We start from the raw sequence: 23,491 nt of genomic DNA on the forward strand, positions 1-23,491 counted from the left end.
GCTGTGTCATTTAGCACCTCTTTGGTCAGTGGAAGTGAACCAGACACATGATTCAGTATTTTTAGAATGCCACTTAAATCTTACATCCTTTATAAAACCCATTTAACATTCTAATCTGCCCTTTTAACAATCTTTTCATTGTAATATATGCAGTAATTAATTTAACCTTTCTGAATGTTTTCGTTTCTTTAAAAAAAATGCTTATTCACAGGATTACTATATTACATATAAATTATCTTCAAGTGTCCATCTTCTCTGCCTGAAGCTCCAGGAAGGAATCATGACCTGTGCTATTTGGCATCTCCCATAATGCCTGGCAGTAAGAACTGGGCCTAGCGGTGCTGGGGAAGGAGTATTCCACTGAGATGGAATTCGGCTCAATCCAGGAAAAGACTGCCCAACAATTAGAACCATTGAGCCAGGGACGTCTCAGGAACCAGCAAACTCTCTTAAATTCTAGAAGTATTAAGTAGAAGCTATAAGACTGCCCACGATGGTGCTACATGAGGAATTACTACATTCAGTAGGGTATTTGCTTCACTGGTTGCTTTGGAGAGTTAGGCACTGGTCTTTTGACTGAGAGGAAAAAGAAATGGATTAGTCATTGAAATGTACTGAGACTGAGGGCATGAGGGCTGGATTTCTGACCAAATGGCTCTACTTCCACATCCCTCCGCCAAGAGGAGAGGAGAACTAATGTCAAGGTTCCCTGGAGAGTCTCATAATGGAGAAACAAGAATGCACAGTTAAATGGCTTCGCTAACATCCAAAGAGAGGTGAGAAAAGTGAAAAAGAGACATTGCTCTTCCATCATAAAGATCTGTTACAATGCAGTTAGACAACCAGAGGGTGGGTAGATGCTGGCAGGTGAGGGCACTTCCTGGGGAGTGAAACACTGGGAAAACATCTTTGGCCCCCACTTGTGGCTCTTTGGCTGTGACTGTTCTCCCTGATTACCAGTCTTTTCTGCAGCCACAATCCCCCTCTCTTCTCCACTCTTATTGCCCGTAGAGACAGTAAGACTGAAGACCCAGTAGAGGTGATGCAGGTTTTCAGCCCGTAGCCACTTAAATCCTACTCTGAACCTTCTCTAGGGGGAGGATGCACGTGGCATGTGGTAGGAAAAGAGACATTTCAGAAATTTCACTACAGGCATTTCAAAAGCTAGCTTTTCATGGCAGCTGTGACGGTGGCCTTGGCAGGTCAGCTCACAGGCAGATGTCATGTTCAAAGAGCACAAGGAATAAAGCCATTTTATGGACCCACTGAAACTCCCAGAACAGCTAATCTAATCTTTCAACCTTGCATCCTTTTGTTGGTGTTGTTCGCAATTTTTATACCACATACTTCATTAGATTTCACAATGGAAAGAAACTGAAGAGGAGTGAGTACAATTTTAATATGCATATGCTAATACTGCCCTGTATTCATGGGGTGCTTTTTAATTTCCAAGAGTGCTAGAGGCCTTTCCAGAGAAGATATGTGACTGAAACTGTACTGCAGGGGCCGGCCCCATGGCCCAGTGGTTGAGTTCGAGAGCTCTGCGTCAGCAGCCCGGGGTTTCGCTGGTTCAAGTCCTGGGCGTGGACATGGCACTGCTCATCAGGCCGTGCTGGGGCGGCATCCCACATGCCACAGCCAGAAGGACCCACAACTAAAAAGAAAACATACACAACTATGTACCGGGGGGCTTTGGGGAGAAAAAGGAAAAATAAAATCTTATAAAAAAAAAACCGTACTGCAAAGCTTTGCAATTCAATAACCTAGGAACACCACACCCCAATCCTGAGAAGAGAAGCCTGCCTTTCCCAGGGGATCCACAGAGCTCATGAGAAGTCTCTCCTGAGACTGGTCAAAGAGAAATGGGAAGTGGGAGGGAGGAGTCTTTCTTATAGTATAAACAGAACACTGACCAGTTTGGTCTTTAAACATGAACAATATTGAAAAAATATAAAGTGCTTATTAACTAGGCTGGCTTTTAACAGTGGTTTATTTGGCAAAAAAGTAATTTTGTTGCATCTTTCAAAATTTAACCCCTCAAAATTAGGCAGAGTTCAAACATTAGCCATAAAATATATATGAACACTGATAAGAGACTCAGTCACTCCAGGAAAACATGAGTCGGGTTCTAAGTCTCCACATAAGTGCTATGAGCTTGAGAAGCTTCAGACTCAGACAGGAAATTTCAACAGCTCAGGATGAAAAAGCCAGAAAGGAAAGAAGGGGAAAAAAGTCACCCTTGCAGAATATCCTCTGCTCTTCCACACTCAACAGGCTGCCTTAAGCACACACCTTTTAGAGTATCCAGTGAAAATAATCTCAACCACAATCCTCTCAGGCATCTCTGTTCAAGGGGTAAGCATTGTAGAGATCTTCACGTTCTAATCCAACAGCAAAACGTCTGAAATGTCTTACTGCTTACTGAGCTTTCACAGAAAAGTGTGTCCGCTGGTGCTCTGAAAACGCACATACCAAGTTGCTACGCAACTCGTGAGGTGTGCTCTCCCAAATGGCCCCTCAGGTTCCCGTGCTGGAGACACCATGACGGACAGAGGACACGATCGTTGCAGAAAGACTTTCACCCATGGGAACGCAAGCTCAGGCGAGACTGGATTTTTCATGGTTTTCTCTTCTTCCTGTTACTGCGGTACGGGGAGCACCTAGAACAGTGGTCAGCGAGCCAAGCACAGCTGGAAGGTTTTTTTTGCATGGCTATGAGCAACGAATGGTTTCTGCATTTTTAAACGCTTCAAAAATAATTTTACGAAATACTGTGACACATGACAAAATGAAATGACAAATTTCAGTGTCCATTCACACCGTTTCATTGGAACCCAGCCACACTCATTTGTTTACACTTTGTCTAGGGCTGCTTTCACATGCTACAATGCAGAGTTAACTGGTTGTGACAGACCGTATGGCCCACAAAGTCTAAAATATTCACTCTCTGGCCCTTTACAGAGAGTCTGCTGGGGCCGGCCCAGTGGCGCAGCAGTTAGGTGCACACGTTCCGCTTCGGTGGCCCAGGGTTCGCCAGTTTGGATCCCGGGTGTGGACATGGCACCACTTGGCAAGCCATGCTGTGGCAGGCGTCCCATATATAAAGTAGAGGAAGATGGGCACAGATGTTAGCTCAGGGCCAGGCTTCCTCAGCAAAAAAGAGGAGGACTGGCAGTAGTTAGCTCAGGGCTAATCTTCCTAAAAAAAAAAGGAAAAAAGAAAAAAACGTCTGCTGACCCATAGCCTAGAAGAGACTACCTCATAGTAGGCACTCAAATTTTTGTAGAAACAATAGAACCACCATATGTAAGTGACTATATGACCTTCTTTATCCCTTTAGAGCAATAGCCTATATACACTACAGACCACTAACTGAGGATACCAACCGTGGGAGTGCAGTGAGTTATTACTAGTCTGCTAGCCCATGGAACATCACTCACAAAAGTTTCTGGGATAAAACATTCTTGCAGGTGTATAAAACTAAAGGTGAATTGTTACATTTTGAGTGTTTGCTTTGGTTCTTTCTCTTAAAACTCCTGAAGATTATTTTCTTATGTGGTTCTTCCAAAAGACTCTTAAACCTCTGGTCACAGATGAGCACCGACAGTACGGTAAAAGCAGTGCATATAGAAAAAACCATAAAATCATCTTCAGAGAGATTGCAAACATTTTACACAGTAATTGGTTAACCAGGACTGTTACCAACTTTGGGAACTTTAACTTAGAACTCAGGAGAATACCTGCCCAGTTCCAACCCAAGATCTCCTTCAGAACTTGGCACCAGGGAGTTTGCATCTAACACTGATCAAGGACAAAGGATTCATGGAGAAGTGAGAACAAACGAAAACCAGAAACAAGTAGAAAGATTTCTTGATTCTCATATTGAGAAGCTGCAACGACCTCAGGTAAAAAGAAGAAACAAATAACTGCAGGCACTCAGACACCTGAGTGACTGAACCACGAGGATGAGACTATGGACTTCGTCATGTAATCTTACTTATTAGCAGAGATGAGACTATCACTCTCGCTAAGTAGAATTTTGAGATAAATATGGAGTATGGAGGTTTACTCTCTTTTGAAAACTATACAATTTCTTAGTGCCAAAGTTGAGACTGTAACTTAAATCTCCTGTAAACTCCATGTTTTCCTCTACGTTTTAAAATACAACAGCTGGAACAGGTCATTGTGATTTTTTCTCTGTACTTCTCCAGGTTTCACTCATACTACTGTCTTGCACTTTGTTTTGTATACACTGGATTTATCCCCATACCTTCTTTTTGATAAACTTTTAATTTTAGAACAGCTTTTTTTTTTTTGATTTACAGAAAAGTTGAAAAGAAAGCAAGAGTTCCTATATATCCTACACTCAGTTTCCTCTATTAACATCTTTAGTATGGTACGTTTGTTACAATAATGAATCAATACTGATACATTAACATGGACTGAAGTCCACACTTCATTCAGATGTCCTGAGTTTTCTGTACCGTCCTTTTCTGTCTCAGGAGCCCGTCCAGGGTACCACGTTACAGTTAGGCACGTCTCTTTAGGCTCCTCAGGGCTGTGGCAGTTCCTCACTGTCCTTGTTGTGATGACCTTGACAGTTGTGAGCACTGGTCAGGTATTCAGTAGGATGTCCTTCAAAAGGGATTTATCTGACATTTTTCTCATTTATGATGAGAAATGAGATCACCTTTCCAATTGCACCTTCCTAATTGTACTCTTGCCCTCATCTATCCATTCACCATAAATGAGATCATCCTATTCCATTTAACCCTTCCTTTTAACTGCTTTTATAACAAAATTCAAATTCTCAACCATGCCCTAGAAGTCTCCAAATATCTATTAGGCTCCTCCAACTCTTTGAACTCATCCCATTCTCGTCTCTTCCTTGGGTACCAAGGTCCAGCCATGCTCACCTTTCTCGAGTGTAGCTCAGTCCCATAATCTTTTTGATGTCTAGTAGCTCAATCTTCTTAGAAGAACTTTACAAAGTTCTTTAATCTTTAATGTTTCTTATGCATGAGTTGTGTGCCTAAGAACAAAGGCAACTCTAAGAAACCCCTACAAATATACTGAAATCAAGATTAGATTGAAACATAAAAACCCATATTCTTCTTGAGTTAGAAGTGTTTTTGGTGTTAAATTGTACATTATCTTTAAGCTTTACTTAATTATTGTTATTTTTCCAAGGAATAGTAAAATTAGTTTGATGTTGACATCCTGCAAAGATTAACTTAAATTTAAAAACTGTTCCTCACTATTTACAAGAAAAAGTTATTTAAAATACAAATTTAAATAAAGCACTGCCTTCTTAAAATAATAATTTATTAAAAAGCCTGTCCCTTTGATAACCAAAGGTACTTTATTGCATCCTTCCAAACATGGAAATTAACATGACCCTAACAATGCTGACACCTTGAAATAAAACATAAAACAAGTCAGACCAAATTAAAAACCATAATAATCTGCTTTTATTTAGATTCATTCAGAGAGGCATTAACTCTCTGCTTCCTATTTTGATGATTTTCTAGACACATCTGCCTAAATGAAGTTCTTTAAGTGAAGAATCTACATTTGAATATTCTTTCTACATTTTTGCAAAAGGTCATAAATTAATCTTGAAAATGAAGGCCAACTAATATTCTGGTTGATGACATGGGTAACTTTTGAATGACAGTGACCTTTCCTCTCAGAATTGAGTCCAAAAGTTTATCAGGATCTTCAGTCCCAGAGGTTAGTAAGATATAATTATCTTAAAGCTCTGAAAACTGAAAAATTTCACATAAGTTTGAGGCAAGCTCATTTGGTGGTAAAAACTGACCTGAACTGATGCAAGACTATTTTTAGCCTTTATTAATCCCATATAATATGAAAATTCATACATTTTACTGCAGAAATATTAATGTGTTTGATAATAGAGTATTGTTCCAGACTCTGTTGGAGAGTGTTGCATAATACATAGTATACTATGTACTCTATTACAAATCTACAACTGAAAAAGTTCTATATTCCAAAATGTATTTGGCCCAAGGGTTTCAGATAATGAAATGTGGACCTGTAGTAGGTTTCCATAATTTTGAGCAGAAGGATACAGTGGGATATTCTGATTACCCTTATCATTTATATAGTTATTCATACCAAGTTTCTCCAAGTGTCTGTTTTTATAAAATATGTGTGGAGTATAAATCTGCTTATATCTTTTTTAAAAAGTGCCCAGACTTTTAAAATGGCTCAAACAGAAAGCTTCACATTACTTTGGCTTGACCTGCTACTCCAACTATTAACTTCTCTCCTTTTACAGATTGAAAACAACTTATAAAATTAATTAGGCAGTCTAAGAGATCATATGGCTTAGAAATTTGGCTAATAGGGCTTCAACTTCTTTTTCTCTAAGTCAGGGGCTTGCAAACTATGACCTGTGGGCCAAAGCCACCCTTCTGCCTGTTTCACAGCTATGCCCATGTTTGCATACTGCCTGTGGCTGCTTTCCTGCTACAGTGGCAGAGTTGAGTGCTTGTGGCAGAGACCACATGACCTGCAAAGACTAAAATATTTACTCTCTTAGGGCTGGCCCCGTGGTCGAGTGGTTAAGTCCGTGCACTCCGCTTTGGTGGCCAAGGGTTTCACCAGTTCACATCCTGGGTGCCGACATGACATTGCTCATCAGGCCATGTTGAGGCGGCGTCCCGCATGCCACAACTAGAAGGACCCACAACTAAAATATACAACTATGTGCTGGGGGGGTGGGTTGGGGAGAAAAAGCAGAAAAAAATTTACTCTCTGGCCCTTTACAGAAAAAGCTTGTTGACCCCTGCTCTAACTCACTGTTCAGCCCAGGATGATACCAATAACTATGACCATCTGATAGCTATGATTTTATAAAATAAGTTGGTTTGTCTGTATTTAGGGCTTATGGTACATATAAATTACATTTCAAAGGCAAAGAAAGAGATAGCCGTCACAGACTGACATTCCCTTTCTGTCTGAACTGGTCTCAAGGTCAAAATTTTAGATCCTTGGCCAGATCCAGAGGGACTGAGGAGTATGGCACTGGCTGATGATATAAATCTGGTCAGAGAATGAAGTAAGGAATTCATAAGGTAAAGTTATCAATCTTCTCACCTACTGTAAACATTAAATTCACTGGAAGAAGTCCATACACTTTATATTTTGTTTATGTTGATATGCATAATTCCAAAGAGGTTGAGAAGTATAAACCTTACAGATTATTCACTGATACATTAATTCTATAGCTCATGTGTGCTACTTCTTGAAAAAATTCTCTCTTGCCACATTTGACAAAACTTTTCCAGCTCAACCGTGGCTCAATAAACTTTTATTATTTTTTATTATTTTATTCAAAAGAATTTGTTTCCCTATCACAAAAATTAGATAACCACACCAACAACAGCAGCAAAGTCTGTGGAGTTACATTGATGGTGGAGAGTTCACTGGGTATTCCCAATGTCCCAAAGGTCACAGAGGGGAAAAAAAGGAAAAGAAAAAATACTCAAAACAAATCCAAAACCCATGAGGACTTTGGGGAGAAACATCACACGACAGTCTCTGTCTTCTCTCATTGTCAACTGCAGATGTATTTCAGCAGGATCAAGTACAATTTAACTTGAGTAAACACTTTATACCAACTCCAGCACCTAATGGGAGAAAAAAAGGATCAGTTCAATAAAATAGTTTTAAAATATAGAAAGAGTTTAATGAATCTTTAGTATACTATAAACGGAGAACCAAATAACTTTTCTCAACTTCTAAAATGCCAAAGAATTTGAAGGGATAAGACATTAATCCTTTCTTACTTCCAATTCAACAGCCGCACGAACTCTTTCAGATTAGTTATTTACAAGTTAACTAGGGAGCCTTCAAAGTAAACTATACAAAACAAATGGATAAATGAACTGGCTGATGCATAGCATGGAATAACATTTTTGAGATATATGTTATCTTTCCATGTTCTTAAGAAAATTTTAAGTACTGCTGTTTAGGATTTTAATCTATTTATTTCTTCCATTGATAAACAGTTTATAGTGATCAAGGTTTACAGGATCTGAAATCTTGCCTTTTCCTATTGATTCATTCATTTTCTAGTCAATCATCCGGTGTCAAGATATTTTGTTAGTTATTAAAGTAGTATCTTGTCCCACAAGAAAGTTGTGATATTGCTAAAACTATAAATAAGAAGCAGCAATCATCAGTTATAAAAAGATTAGAAGAAATGGCTAAGAATGTACATAGAACACGCAGACAATTATGAGACACTGTCAAAAAGGACTATGTTGCATGGAGACTGCAATTCTAGGTGGCAAGGAATTAAAGGAGGAACTTCTCCCCTCCTCCTCTGCTAAGGCATGACTTACACTTGTGTTTCCATAATGCTTTTTGTCTTTATATTTGGCAAACAGGCTACCAAAATAAGAGGTCAATGCTGTTGAGCAAAATCGTAAGATTTGTCACTGAGATTCTATAAGTGCATCTGTAGCTTTGAGCTTCTGCAGATATGTTAGCAATCCCAATAGCCACAAAGGCCAAACTTGTTGAAGAATAAGGTGCAGCTTTTTCAATATATGCCTTGCCATGAGAGTAAGAGAGAGAGAGACTTTAGAGACAGTAGAGAGCCACTTAAAACAGAGATTCTAAGATCTTCTACCATCTTGCCTGAGTCTTCTAGAACATAATGCTGATCACAGTTCAAAAGCCTGGCTCTCATTTAAGTTGCCCATGTCTCTCTAATCAGGCTTTCCAAATAGAGAAACTAGCTGCACACAAAGCAGTGCACCACGTATACTACTTTGACTGGCTAACAGTGCAGTTCTTCTGCTTTGAGCTTGCTTATTTCATCTCTGATGGACAATATGTTAGGCTTGGATTTGCTCCCTTGGGTGCTGGGTCATTCTCTACTCAGGATGAGTGGAAGGGAAGCCACGGCAAAATCAATCCTAAGTGGCAGGGGAAATAGATAAATATTAAAAAAAAAAAAAAAAAAAAAAAGTCCTGATATTCCTATATCAGCAGAGAATGTGTGGAAAGAACTGGTAGTCACAGAATAAGTCCTTATCAAACCCATGTACTAAACCTCCTCCAAAATGGTGTTTTGTTTAAAAAGTTCACTGCTTAGCTCTGGATTTATTTATCCAATGTATCGTGCCCAAGTGATAAATATCCAATGGTACAAATTAAACAAAATTTCTACTCTCTTGGGAGCTCCTAACTAGAAAAAAACGTATATGGAAAACAATGTATGAATTTGTGACTGAGACTGTGTACCAAGAGACATGTAAGTTTGCAGATTACACAAATGGCATGATCACAAGATAAATCAATTTTCAATTGATCACCGAAATATCTTTTCTACCCTTGGCAACTGAGGAAAAACTTACTTGTCAGGGAAGAGAAGGAAGAGAAACATGTGGAAGAGGAGAGTAAAAGAAGAGTGAGAGATTTTTAAATCTGGTGAACGTCTAAGCATCTCCAGCTACGTCTTGGACCTTGTGCACTGAACGCCCTGTGGGGCAGCTGCACTGGCATAAGAGAAGCTAAACGGTGCTTGGCCCACAGTGAATGCTTAAGAGTCTTCCTCTGATTTTCATTCTGACCACCTATCAATCCATTCAGCATTCACATAACCTCTAACAAGTACTGTCATCTTCTCCAGAGCTGCAAGCTACCTATTCTTTTCCCTTCAATCAAAGCCATTTCCAAGCAGACAGAGACCCATGATCTGGAATGACCACTAAGGCCCAGTATAACTCTATATTTCCATGTTATGGTTATAGTCTAAAAATGGATCTGAGTTTAAAATAGAGATGGATAAAATAGCTTACCTTAATTGTACCCTGACTGTTAGCAGCAATCAGCACATTGGACTCCTAGAAAAGAACAAGAACTTTTAAAGTACAGAGAAGGATTTCCTGGAGGGCAGTATAAGAGAATGATTTCCGCTTTGTTCTTCTTTCTTCACTTTAAGACACCAACAGTATCTAAAGTGGAGAACCAACTTCAGCATGTTTTTAACTGTGAATTTTAAACACAAAATTCTATATTTTGATGATTAAATTTTAACAAAAAAATAAAGTTGGAAGCAGAGTAGAAAACTTTTAAATGTAAAGAAAAATAAACAGATTCCCACGAGAAGGAAAGTCAAGAGAAACAAAGACTGAAATAAAATATAAATAAGAATAACTTGAGAAAAATAAAGTGCACAATCCTTTCCACACAAACCTCCCCCTTCATTCACTTTCTCCCATAAAACACCAGTAATTGATGTAAATGCTGCCAACATCTTTGGCATAAATCTCTATGGATAGCTATTTGGTATTAAGAAAACAAAAAAATGTAAATATTCATCTGGGAGAAGGAAGGCTATCTTTCTTTTTAATTATTCTATCACTCAGTATTAGTAACCTCGATGATTACTTGAAATAGAATGCACATGGTAATGTATTTTTTATATGCTAAGCCTTAGGAAAAAAACGATTTCTCTGGAAAGTAGGAAGGGTGGGAAAAGGAACAGACATGACTGAGTTTCCCAGAGAGAATCTCATTAAGTAGGCAGAGTTAGGACATGCCTTCTGCAGGAAACAGAGTCCAATAGAGCTCTGATACATGGAAGTAGACAGAAGTCTTTTTGCTTTTCAGAGTAGGCAGCTAAAAGGAGGTAAACGGACTCAAAACTGCCACAGGGCCACATGGCTGATGGAAAGACTAAGTCCAAATAATAGCTATGAGAAACAGATGAAGTGGTCAAACCTCAACGAAGGACAGGACCTGCCCGAATATCCTACAGGCTTCATGGCAAAGTGATGAAGAAAACTCTTAATGAGTATGCTTGGAAAGCGACTTCAGTCAATCTGAGGTAAACTGCAGTTTCTTTGATATAAGAAATCTGTGCTCTGCAAACTTATAAATTTCTATTTTTTAACTTTCCCTTTGATTCCCGTTAAGGGTACTTTTGAAAAACGTTCATCTTGTTGCTAGTGGTCTAAGAGGAAATAAATAACTTTTTCTACCATCCCCCCCCACTTTTCGGATCAGAATATTCCTTGGATGTAGTCAGTAGTGACAGCATCAATGGACATAGTTGTATCAAGAAGGAATAAAGACACGTTTTTCTGAGGGTGGGCATGGGAAATGCTGATGACGGCGTTCAGGTCACACGATCCTAAAATATGGCACCTTAGCATACTATTTTAAGCAGAAGGAATTTGAGAAAATGGCAGAAGCAGGAAGGGCTCTCTGACCTCCCACCCCTCTCACCATTTTCCCCTGAGTCAGGTTATAAAACCCTCCTGTGAGAGGTGCCCTCCCTATACGCAGAGTAAAGGAGCATCCTTATTGCCAGAGACAAAGGGATCCAAGAAGAATCCAAACAGGCCTTGCTAGGTCTCCCCTGGCTTACAACAATTACCTCATACTGCCTGCCCTGTCACATTTCTACATGACTGTCCACTCTTCATCAAACCTAGCGTAAAATACACAGGTCTGTTTCTTTGGGTCGTCATTTCCTTAAAGGCTCCCATGTCACGTAAAACTTACATTAAATAAATTTGCATGCTTTTCTCCTGTTAATTTGTCTCTGTCAGTTTAATTTTCAGATCTAGCCAGGGAACTCAAGAGGGTTAGGAAATTTTTTCCTCCCCTACACTATTTTCCTAGCTGAGGTTTTCCTTTAAATCAGCACACGTATTCTTGAAAATAGTACCATGGGTAATATAGTATTCTCTATTAGAATTAGTTTCAAAATTCACTTTGAGGAAATTATGGGCTACTTCTAGGACTGAATGTGCATAGAATTAATGATTCCACGGGGGGTGGAGGGTTGGGTGGGATGACGGGGCAGAAAGATAAATTTGAGATTTATCTACTCTTTGAGTGACCTGAGTTCAGAAAGTGGTTGGAGTGAGTTTTGGGTATCCTTAGGGTAATAAGTCACTCGGCTGGTCAAGAGGCAGAATTCCTATGCTGCCTCAGAAAACAACAGAATGAGGCACTGTGTGGTGTAATACGGATTTCTTTCTAGCAAGAACTTTAAACAACCTCTGTGATATCACAACTGCCACCAGAGAACCCAGAAACGATTCTTCTGTGAACACTATCCAGAAATGCAGCTACAAATAGCACGGATCAATCTAGTTCCTGCTTGAGGAAAGACTACAGACTCTAAGAAAGCTACTGCCACTATCATTAGATGCTGCAGTCACCAGAAACTGCTCCTTCTGCTATGAGAATACAACGTCAGGATGATGAAAAATTTATAGCCCAAACCTCTCTCTTTCTGCCATTTTGGTTCTAGTTACCTTTGAATACAAAGGAGGAAGGCAGAGAAACCTGGTGGAGATGAGGACTCAGACTAGGGTGGGGGGAATCCACTTCTGCCTGTTAGAGAGATCACATATTACATAATTCAAAATTCTAATTCTTGGCAGAAGGAAAGCTTGGAAAAGTGTGGTATACTACCATACAATAACAAAGATTAGGCTCAATATAAATAAGAGAACCTAATCTAGTTAAATCACTACATAAGAGGGGTTTGAAGCCTGTGCAGTTACTACACTAAATCCAAGAAGGAAGACATCTGATAACTATCTAATGTGAACAAACAATGTCATTTTGTGACCTCAGGACTACTGTGGCATTAATAGGTGATGCCATATTAGATGTTACTGGAAGGTTAACTCTAAAGACCTTTACCTGTGGAGACAGACAAATATCTCATTATTAATAAGCCAACACAGGAAGTGACTGCCCAGTTGGAATTGTCTTTTGGGACTAACATACAGGTGGACAGACTCTCCTAAGAATTCTTAGAAACACTCAAAAACTATTCAAATTGACAAACAACGAAATAAAAATAATAGCTTCACATCTCAGTATGCCCCTCCCTCCAAAGACCATGAACTTATTTATAAAAAAGAGATTTAGGATTAAACTGTCTTTCAGATAGCCAGATATTGGCTTAAGATAAAATAATTTTTGCAGAAAAATAAAACCAGGTATTTTACTTCAGCATGGAGGTAGAGAAGTTACAGTATAAGATTATTACTGCAGGTTTTGAGTGATTCTTGTTTACATTTTGAATAACTGGTAATTCTTAGCTGTAACTGCAGTCTGCCAGAGCTCTAATGTAAATAAGTTCTGGTTCAATGGGGTGTTTTTGTTGGTTTGTTTGTTTTTTGGTGAGGAAGATTGGCCCTGAGCTAACATCTGTAGTTAAGCTTCCTCTTTCTGCTTGAGGAAGAATGGTCCTCCGGTAAGATCTGTGCTAATCCTCCACTATTTTGTATGTGGGACACTGCCACAGCATGGCTTGATGCATAGTGTGTATGTCTACTCATCATGGCATCCAAACCCGTGAATCCCAGGCCACCAAGTGGAATGTGCACACTTAACCACTATACCACTGGACTGGCCTGTCAATGGGTTGTTTGTACTTGCCAAACAAAATAAAAATGCCAGGGACCGGCCCAGTGGCGCAGCAGTTCAGTTCGCACATTCCACTTTGGTGGCCTGGGGTTCACTGGTTCGGATCCCCGGTGCGGACATGGTGGCGCTTGGCAAGCCATGCTGTGGCAGGCATCCCACATATAAAGTAGAGGAAGATGGGCATGGATGCTAGCTCAGGGCCAGTTTTCCTCAGCAAAAAAGAGGAGGACTGGAGGCAGATGTTAGCTCAGGGCTAATCTTCCTTAAGATAAATAAACAAATGAATAAATAAAATAAAAACCCCAGCCACTAATTCTCATTATTTTCTCCCTCTTTCTTGGAGACCGGCAGTTTTGCTGCAAAACTCTCTCAAGGTTTAGGTAATAATGTACCTGTTATTATCTTCTTAATATAAAGAGATTAAGTAACGACAATGGAAAAACTAGCAGCAAGTCTTTTAAAGAAATAGAAGATACATACACAAACATACACCAACTTGCTTATAAAGCTAGTGATAATACTAACTTATATTGAAACAAAACGAGCACCCACTGGAACAGTTTTCTCTTTGCTAGCTTGCTTATAAAAGTGCCTATATAGCTAATACATTAAAATCCTGAGCAAGTTGAGAAATAACAATTATTCACTTAGTTTGCAATTGGGGTATTTATTCCTAGATATAGGTATAATTGATTTCAAATGTGAGTTAGTTTTACTATAGATATAAATATGTAAAAAAACAAACTTTCAGTTCTTGCCATGACAGAATAAATGGAATGGCTTGCTCTCTTACTATAAACGACTAGAAAACTGAACAAAATATATAAGATAACATTGGACAACGGGCAGTGCAGAACTGTGATCCCTAGGAGAAGAGAAACAAATGAGGTGAGTCCTATAATCACCCTGGCTTTCTGCTTGAAGGGAATTTCTGGACCCCACAGTAAGAAGGGGAATCCAAATAGAGCACAGGAATCTAAGCAGACCACAGCGGACTCACTAAGTTGCGGAGACAGAGATGGAAGTTCAGGGTATCTGTAGGGCAGCTGGAATCTGTAGGGCAAAGCACCATAGAGGAGAAAGCTACGTGAAGTAGAGCTCCAGGAATCTGCACAGAGGTCCTCTTGACTGCATGTCAGAATAATAAACTGCACATGCATACGGTGAAACTACAGAAGGCCAGGAAAATGACAATGAACAGAGAAACTACAACTATTGAGAATCTATAACATTAACCAACGCCAGAGTTCACACAGGGTTAGGAGTTGTCTGAATTTGACCAGCCAGAGTCAAGAGACCTCAATGAATACTCAGGGCATTTAGCAGAGTCCCCAGAAGGGCCATGCTTTACTAGTAGGGCTAAACTAGCCTTAAGTAAATGCTTCTGTAGACCATGGATGGGCAAACTGTAGTCTCTGGACCAAATCCAGCCCACTGCTTGTATTTCGTATTTCAGTCTTACTGGAACACAGCCACAGTCACTTGTTTACATATTGTCTAAGGCTGCTCTTATACTACGGTAGCAGAGCTGAGGAGCTGCAACAGAGATATCATGGCCTACAAAGCCTCAAATATTTGCAATGTGGTCCTTTAAGAAAAAGCTTACTGCTACTTCAGAGTCACCCTGATAAAGCTTAAAAACAAGAGTCAAAAGAATCAAGCTTATCTCCAAAAACTTAACTTTTCGCCAAAACAAACTTCAATACTCTTTAAAAAATTCAACAAAATCCAGACATTCAACAATGAAGCATTCACAATATACAGCAGTCAAGAGGCAAAAAGCATGACCTATAACCAGGAAAACAAACAAACAAAATCAATGAATAGAAACAGACCCAGAAATGACAAGAGACAATGGAAGTAGCAAATGAGGACTTTTAAAGCAAGTATAATTATGTTCAAGTACGTAAAGGAAACAATAAACTTAATGAGAAAAGAAATGGAAGACGTCATTATAAAAACCAAATGGAATTTTTCCACATGAAAAATATATACTATCTGAAATGAAAAATTTACTGGATGGGCATAACAACAGAAGAGACACCAATAAATAAAGCACCAACAAATTTGCCAACACTGGCAAAAAGAATCCAAATTGAAGCAGAGGCGAACAAAGCTGGGAAGGAAAAAGAAAAAGATTCGCATTTTAGTGACCAACAGGACAACATGCAATCTAAAACTTTGTAACTGGAATCCCAAATGGAGGAGAAGACACAGAAAAATTATATGATGATATAAGGCTAAAGGTTTTCCAAACATGAAAACTATAAACCCACAAATCTAAGAAGCTTAATATCCAAGCAGGAAAAAAAAAATGAAAGACCACATCAAGGCACATTATAAACTGCACAAAAAAGAGTAAGAAAGAGAAAATCTTGAAACTGCCAGAGGACAAAGACACACATTATATAGAGAGGAACAAGACTACCAATTTGTCATCAGAAGCAATGCAAGCCAGTAAAACGATATCTTTAAGACGAAGAAAAAAGAAAATTGTCAATCTAGAAATATTATTCAAAAATAAAGATATTTTCAGGTAAACTAAAGCTGAGATAGCAGCAGATCTGTGCTGTAAGAAATTGTTAAAGGAAGTTCTTATACCACATGAAAACTCAGATCTAAACAAAAGGATGAAGAGTGCTGGAAATGATCAATATGTGTATAAATATAAAAGATATTTACTTCCTTGGTTTTTATTTTCTTAATAATTTTCTATTTAAAGTAGAAATAATAACAATGTATTATGATTATTCTAACACAGAAGTAACATGTATGATAGCAGAAGTACACAGCATAAAAGGAGAAGAGAGAAGTCTGTTATTGTAAGGTTCTTCCATAACACACAAAGTGGTGTAATCTGAAGGCAGATTGTGATAAGTTAAACATGAATATTATAAACTTTAGAGAAACTACTAGAAAAGTAAAAGAAATAGTATAGCTAGTAAGCTAGTAAAGGAGATTAAAGTGAATTCTAAAAATACTCAAAAAAAAAAAAGAAATAGAATGAGGAACATGGGGACATAGAACAGACAGGACAGATAGCAAGATGACACACAAATACCCAACAATATTGAAAAGTAAATGTAAGTGGTCTAAATACTATAATTGAAAGGCAGAGATATAAGACTTCCTAAAAGAGCGAGACCAACTCTATGATATCCACACGAAATACCCACTGAAAAAAAAAGACGTAAAAGGAGAAGAAAAATATATCATGCAAACATTAATCTTAAGAAAGCTGGGATGGCTCTACTAATATAGAAAAAGTAGACTTCAGGACAGGGAATATGACCAGGGATAAAGAGAGACATTTTATAATTAAATAAGGGTCAACTTATTTTTTAAAAAAATCCTAAATGCATATTTATCTAAATCAGAGCATCAAAATACACGAAGCAAATACTGACAGAACTGAATGGAACAGATAAGTCCCAAAGTTAAGTAGACAGAAAATCAATAAAGATATAAAAGACTTGAATAATACTATCAAAAACAAATTAAGCAAATTAATATTTACATAACATATTACTTAAGGGGCAAAAATATGCATTATTTTCAAGGACATCTGAACTATTCAGCAAGAGAAGCATGTGCCAGACCATTAAACAAACTTCAATAGATTTAAAGACTGAAATTATACAAGTATGTTTTCTGACCAAACAGAAGCAAAGTAGAAAACAACAACAAGACACCTGGAAAAATCCCCAAATATTTGGAAACTAAAAAACACACTCTTAAATAACCCAGGGCTCAAATAAGAACTCACAGGGAAATGAGAAACTATACTGAACTAAAAGATAGTGAAAACATATTAAAATTTGTATAATGCAGCTATAACAGTGTTTAGATAGAAAATTATATCTCTAAATGCTTATATTAGTGAAGCAAAAAGGTTTAACATCAATGATGCAAGAACTTTCAGCTTAAGAAGCTAGGAATAAAGCAAAGTACACACGGCATAAGTATAAACATGGTAGTAATAAAGAGTAGAAATCAAAAAAATAAAAACACGAAAACCAAACTAATTCTTGAAACAAAATTGATATATCTCCACAAAAACAGAGAGAAAGTATACGTTAACAATATCAGAATGAATGAGGGGATATCACTAGACATCAACGGATATTAAAAAGATAGAGAACTAATATAAACAACTTTATGCTAATAAAATTGACAGATAATGAATAAATTGTATGAAAGATGCAAATTCCTAAAGATGACAGAAGAAAGTAAGTCAGAAAATAGAGAAGGAACACTTCCAAATGCAGTTTATAAGTCAAACAAAGCTAGAGAAAGACATTATTTAAAAAATTACAGACTAATTGCCTTCATAAACAGATGTCAAAACTCAACAAAATACCAGTAACAGATTTCAGTGATATTGAAAAAGAATAATGCATCATGCCCAAATGGAATTTATCCAGATTAAAGAAAAAATAATGAATGCAATTCACCGCCTTAGCAGAAAAGAAGAGAAAAATCATGTAATCACAATCAACACAGAAAATGCAACGGATAGAATTCAATACCTATTCATAATAAAAACTCTCAGCAAACTAAGAAGAGAGAGAAATTTCCTCGAGGTGATAAGGAACACCTATGAAAAACTTCCAGCTAATGTTATACTTAACAGTGAAATGTTGAACTCTTTCTTCTCAGACTAGGAGCAAGGGGAGGATGCTTGCTTTCACCACTTCTATTTAATGCTGTTATTAGAGGTCGTACCCAGTGCAACAGTCAAGGAAAAGAAAGAAAAAGCATACAGATCAGAAATGAAAAGTAAAATTGTATTTATTTGTAAATGACATGATTGCTTAAGTTGAAAATCTTAACAAATCTTAAAAAAAGCTACTAGAATAAATGGAGCTAGCAGGGTTGTCAGATACAAAGTCACTATATCAAAGACAATATATTTCTATAAGTCAGGAACGAATAATTAGCAAACGGAATTTTTTAAACAATCATTTATAATAGCAGCAAAAACATGAACCAATTAGAGACAAACCTAAAATATAAGTAAGACCTGCACACTGAAAATTCTAAAACAATGCTGAGAGATATTAAATAAAATCTAAATAAATTGACAGATATATCAAGTTCATGGACCAGAGGCTCCCATAAAATAAGGATGGTTTTATGTGTAAGCCTTGGTACCCATGATGATAAACAACATTTTTCTTAACCAGAAGTAATATAAACCTATTAAATAAACTCAGAATATACCCCTTTCCTTAGTTTCTTTTTCCAAATGTTAAGTTTGTATTAAACTGACTTCTACTTCTCTCAGAATAAGAATATTGAATAATTTTACAGAAAAAATGGAAACAAAAAAAGATTTTACGTTAATGAATTTGAATATTTAAACCAAGTGGAAAAATTCCTATAAAAAACTTACCAAAATCGATCAAGAAGACATAAGAAACATGAATCATCCTACAGGCATTGAAAAAAAGAATCAACTGTCAAAAATTTTTTCTACCTCAGGCTTACACGACTTTACCTACAAGTTCAACCAAATATTCAAGAAAGGAGTAATTCTAATCTTAGACAAATTTTTCCATATAAAAGAAAGGATCATGCCTTAACTTGTTTTATGAAGCTAACATAACTATGAAATCAAAATGTGGCAAGGGCAAGGCAAAAAAGGAAGACTACAAGCCAATGTTATTCAGGAAAATATATTTAAAAATCCTACCCAAAACATAGTAACAACAAAATTTTAACAATATATAAGGATATTATATCTTGACCAAATTGCACTTATTCCAATCATGTAAGATTGGATTAATACTAGATATAAAAATGTTATCACATCAATATTTAAAAGAGAAATATTACATTATCCTCAATAAATAGAAAAGAAAGCAATAATAAGGTAAGAACTCTTAGCAAGCGGAAAATGGAAAGAAACTATCTTATAAGTGTATCTACAAAAATCCTAGAGCAGACATTGCACATAAGGGTGACATATTTGAAAGTTTTCCCTATGTAACAAGAGAAGGATGACAGATACCATCACGTCTATTCAACTTTATACTAGAGGTCCTGGCCATTGGAATAAGGCAAAACAAATAAAAGATATAAAGAAATAAAAATTGGAAAGGTAGAGATTAAGCTTTCATTGTTTGTTGATCATATTATTGTATATATAAAAAATCAAAGAGTGTAGAAATGGATAATCAAAATTAAAAAGAGAGTGTAGCAAGACTGCTGGATTAAAAAATGGGAACAATAATGCACCATTCCTTAGGGATTGTTGTCACACCTTTCTTTCTCTCTTAAAAAAAATTATAAGCATCATGGCACAGTGAGCTCTTCCCAGCGACTCCCTACCCAAAATACAATGAAAAGAACATTTATAAACCAACAGAGGACATTCACACAATGAAATAAACGTCTGAGAGACCCACAAAGCCATACATCTGAAGGTGGAGGGACTGGACCCACTGGAAGGAACTAAGGGGATCTCCTCTTGCTCCCCAAATGGCAGCAATCTAGGGCATGGGACTGAGAGTGGCAGGCGGCACAAGACTCTGAGCAGGGTGAGGAAGGGCAGCCTCTGCATGAATGTCTTCACCAAGCAGAGCAGCCCAGGAGAGCAGACAGCAGATGCAGAGCAGGAACGCCCAGGAACAGACACACAAAAGAAAGCACCCCTCCCCTCCTGCCTGAGGCAACAACAGCCAGTGGGCAAACACAGATGGCACTATCAGCACAGGTTCGAAAGACAGACACAGCTGCCAGGGATTGCAGCAGGCTCAGAAGACATAGCTCCTGCCACCCTCCCTGAATGGCAGCAGACGCAATCTGAGACCAGATACTACCACTACTCAATGGCACAAGTCCACCATAGCAAATAGCACAAAGAGGTATATTAACACTCCAGACCAGAAGGAAAATCCTGAAGTACCCAGAAATCAATCCTGAAGGCACAAAAACTTAAAATCTAAACAGCAGAGAATTCAAAATAGCTATCATAAAAAAAAAAACTCAAGTTACAAGAAAACTCAGACACTTCAATAAAATCAGGAGCAAAATTAATGAATAAAGGGAATTCTTCACAAAAGAGATTGAAACTATAAAGAAAAAGGAATCAGAGATGTTGGAGATGAAAACACAATGGATGAGATTAAAAAAAGACCTGGACTCCCTGAATAACAGAGCTGACATTATGGAGGACAGAATAAGCAATCTGGAGGACAAAAATATAGAAATGCTTCAGATGGAGGAGGAGAGGGAAATGAGACTAAAAAGAAATGAAGAAATTCTCCGAGAAATATCCGACTCAATTAGGAAATGTAACATAAGAATTATAGGTATTGCAGAAGGAGAAGACAGGGAGAAAGGAGATGAGGACTTGTTCAAAGAAATAATAGCTGAGAACTTCCCAAATTTGGGGAAGAAGCTGGAACTATAGGTAAATGAAACTAAGAGAAATCCTAATTACATAAATGTAAAAAGATCGTCTCCAAGGCATATATTAGTAAAACTGGAAAAGTCAATGATGAATAAAATATATTAAGGGCAGCAAGGTAGAAGAAAATAACTTACAAAGGAACCCCTGTTAGCCTTTCAGTGGATTTCTCAGAAGAAACCTTACAGGCTAGGAGAGAGTGGAATAATACACTCAAATTTCTGAAAGAGAAAAACTTTCAGCCAATAACACTCTGTCTAGCAAAAATATTCATCAGATATGATGGAGAAATAAAAATTTTCCCAAATAAACAAAAGCTGAGGGAGTTCATCACCACAAGACCCCCCCTAAAAGAAAGACTCGAGAAGGTCCTTCCTCATATTGAAAAAAAGGAGAAAGGGTTTACAAAGCCTTGAGCAAGGAGATAAACAGACAGACAAAATCAGAAAATTGCAGCTCTCTATCAGAACAAATTAGCAAACATTTACTTACAACACTAAAGAGAAAGGGAAGGAAAACATCAAAAATAACTATAATTACTTTATTTTAACCACCAACTAACAACACAAAAAGGAATAAGTTGTGACAAGTATAACTTAGACAGGGAAGAGGGGAGGGATAGAACCTACTTAGATTAAGGAAATGAGAGGCTATCAGAAAATGGACTATCTCATTTATGATATCTTTTATACAAATCTCATGGTAACTACTAACCAAAAAAATCAGAACACAGACAACAAATGATAAATAAACAGAAAACTGAGAATACCATCACAGAGAACCACCAAACTGCATTGGCAATCAGAAATACCTGGGAGAAGAAACAAGGGAAATACAGAAAAACTGGAAAACAAGTGATAAAATGGCACTATTAAGCCCTCATATATCAATAATTACCTGAAATGTAAATGGACTGAATTCTCCAATCAAAAGACACAAAGTGGCAAGATGGATTAAAATATAAGACCCAACAATATACTGCCTCCAGGAAACACATCTCAGCTCTAAAGACAAACACAGGCTCAGAGTGAAGGGATCAAAGATGGTACTCCAAGCCAACGACAAACAAAAGAAAGCAGGTGTTGCCATACTTACACTAGACCAACTAGACTTCAAGATAAAACAGGCAATGAGAGACTAAGAAAGGCAGTATATAATGATAAAAGGGACACTCCACCAAGAGGATATAACACTTATAAATATATATGCACCTAACTCAGGTGCACCAAAGTACATAAAGCAACTATTAACAGACCTAAAAGGAGAAATTAGCAGCAACACAATAATAGTAGGGGATCTGAACATCCCACTTACATCAATGGATAGATCATCCAGACAGAAAGTCAACAAGGAAACAGTGGAATTAAATGAAAAACTGGACCAGATGGACTTAATAGATATACATAGAATATTCCATCAAAAGTCAGAAGAATACACATTCTTCTCAAGTACATACAGAACATTCTCAAAGACAGACCATATGTTGGGGAAAAAAGGCAAGCCTCAATAAATTTAACAAGAGTGAAATCATATCAAGCATCTTTTCTGACCATAATGCTATGAAATTAGAAATCAACTACAAAAAAGAAGCTGGGAAAGTCGTAAGTATGTGGAGACTAAATAACAAGCCACTGAACAACCAATGAATCATTGAAGAAAGTAAAGGAGAAATAAATAATATCTGGAGACAAATAGAAATGAAAATATACCATACAAACTCCTATGGGATGCAGCAAAAGCAATCCTAAGAGGGAAATTCATAGCAATACTTGCCCACCTTAACAAACAAGAAAAATCTCAAATAAGCAATCTTAAACCACACCTAACAGAATTAGAAAAACAAACAAAGCCCAAAGTCAGCAGAAGGAGGAAAATAAAAACTAGACCAGAAATACATGAAATTGAAACCAAAAGTACAGTAAAAAGGGTCAATGAAACTAAGAGATGGTTCTTTGAGAAGATAAACAAAATTGACAATCCCTTAGCCAGACTCACTAAGAAAAAGAGAAAAGGTACAAATAAATAAAGTTAAAAATGAAAGATGAAAAATTACAATGGATACCACAGAAATACAAAGTATTATAAGAGAACAGTAAGAAAAACTATATGCCAACAAATTGGACAATCTAGAATAAATGGATGAATTCTTAGACTCATACTACCTTCCAAAATTGAAACAAGAAGAAATAGAGAATCTGAATAGACCAAACACAAGGAAAGAGATTGAAACAGTAACCAAAAACTCCCACAAATAAAAGTCCAGGACCAGATAGCTTCTCTGAAGAATTCTACAAAACACTCAAAGAAGATTTAATACCTATCCTTCTCAAACTCTTCCAAAAAATTGACAAAGATGGAACACTTCCTAACACATTCTATGAGGCCAACGTCACCCTGATCCCAAAGCCAGACAAGGACAAGACAAAGCAGGAAAATTACAGGTCAATATCACTGATGAACACAGATGCAAAAATCCTCAACAAAATACTGGCAACCCAAATACAGCAATACATTAAAAAGATCATATACCATGATCAAGTAGGATTTATACTAGGCATGCAGGGATGGTTCAACATCCACAAAGCAACCAACGTGATACATCACATTAACAAAATGAGGAATAAAAACCACATGATAATATCA

At 37.3% G+C, this 23,491-nt stretch overlaps 1 protein-coding gene across 11 annotated transcripts in view; it reads right to left on the bottom strand.

The window, feature by feature from the left end:
- Positions 1-7,316: 7,316 nt before the first annotated feature.
- Positions 7,317-23,491, bottom strand: part of COP1 (COP1 E3 ubiquitin ligase) — a 246,122-nt gene continuing 229,947 nt past the window's right edge. For all 11 annotated transcript variants that reach the window (XM_070267732.1, XM_023640594.2, XM_023640597.2 and 8 more), the window contains 2 exons: positions 9,837-9,881; positions 7,317-7,655 (listed from right to left, as the gene is read on the bottom strand). In XM_070267732.1, the coding sequence (XP_070123833.1) occupies positions 7,638-7,655; positions 9,837-9,881 (63 nt within the window). In that variant the 3' untranslated portion in view covers positions 7,317-7,637. The remainder of the gene's footprint in view (positions 7,656-9,836; positions 9,882-23,491) is intronic.

This window comes from Equus caballus, chromosome 5, assembly GCF_041296265.1.
Source record: "Equus caballus isolate H_3958 breed thoroughbred chromosome 5, TB-T2T, whole genome shotgun sequence".
Classification (NCBI taxonomy): Eukaryota; Metazoa; Chordata; class Mammalia; order Perissodactyla; family Equidae; genus Equus; species Equus caballus.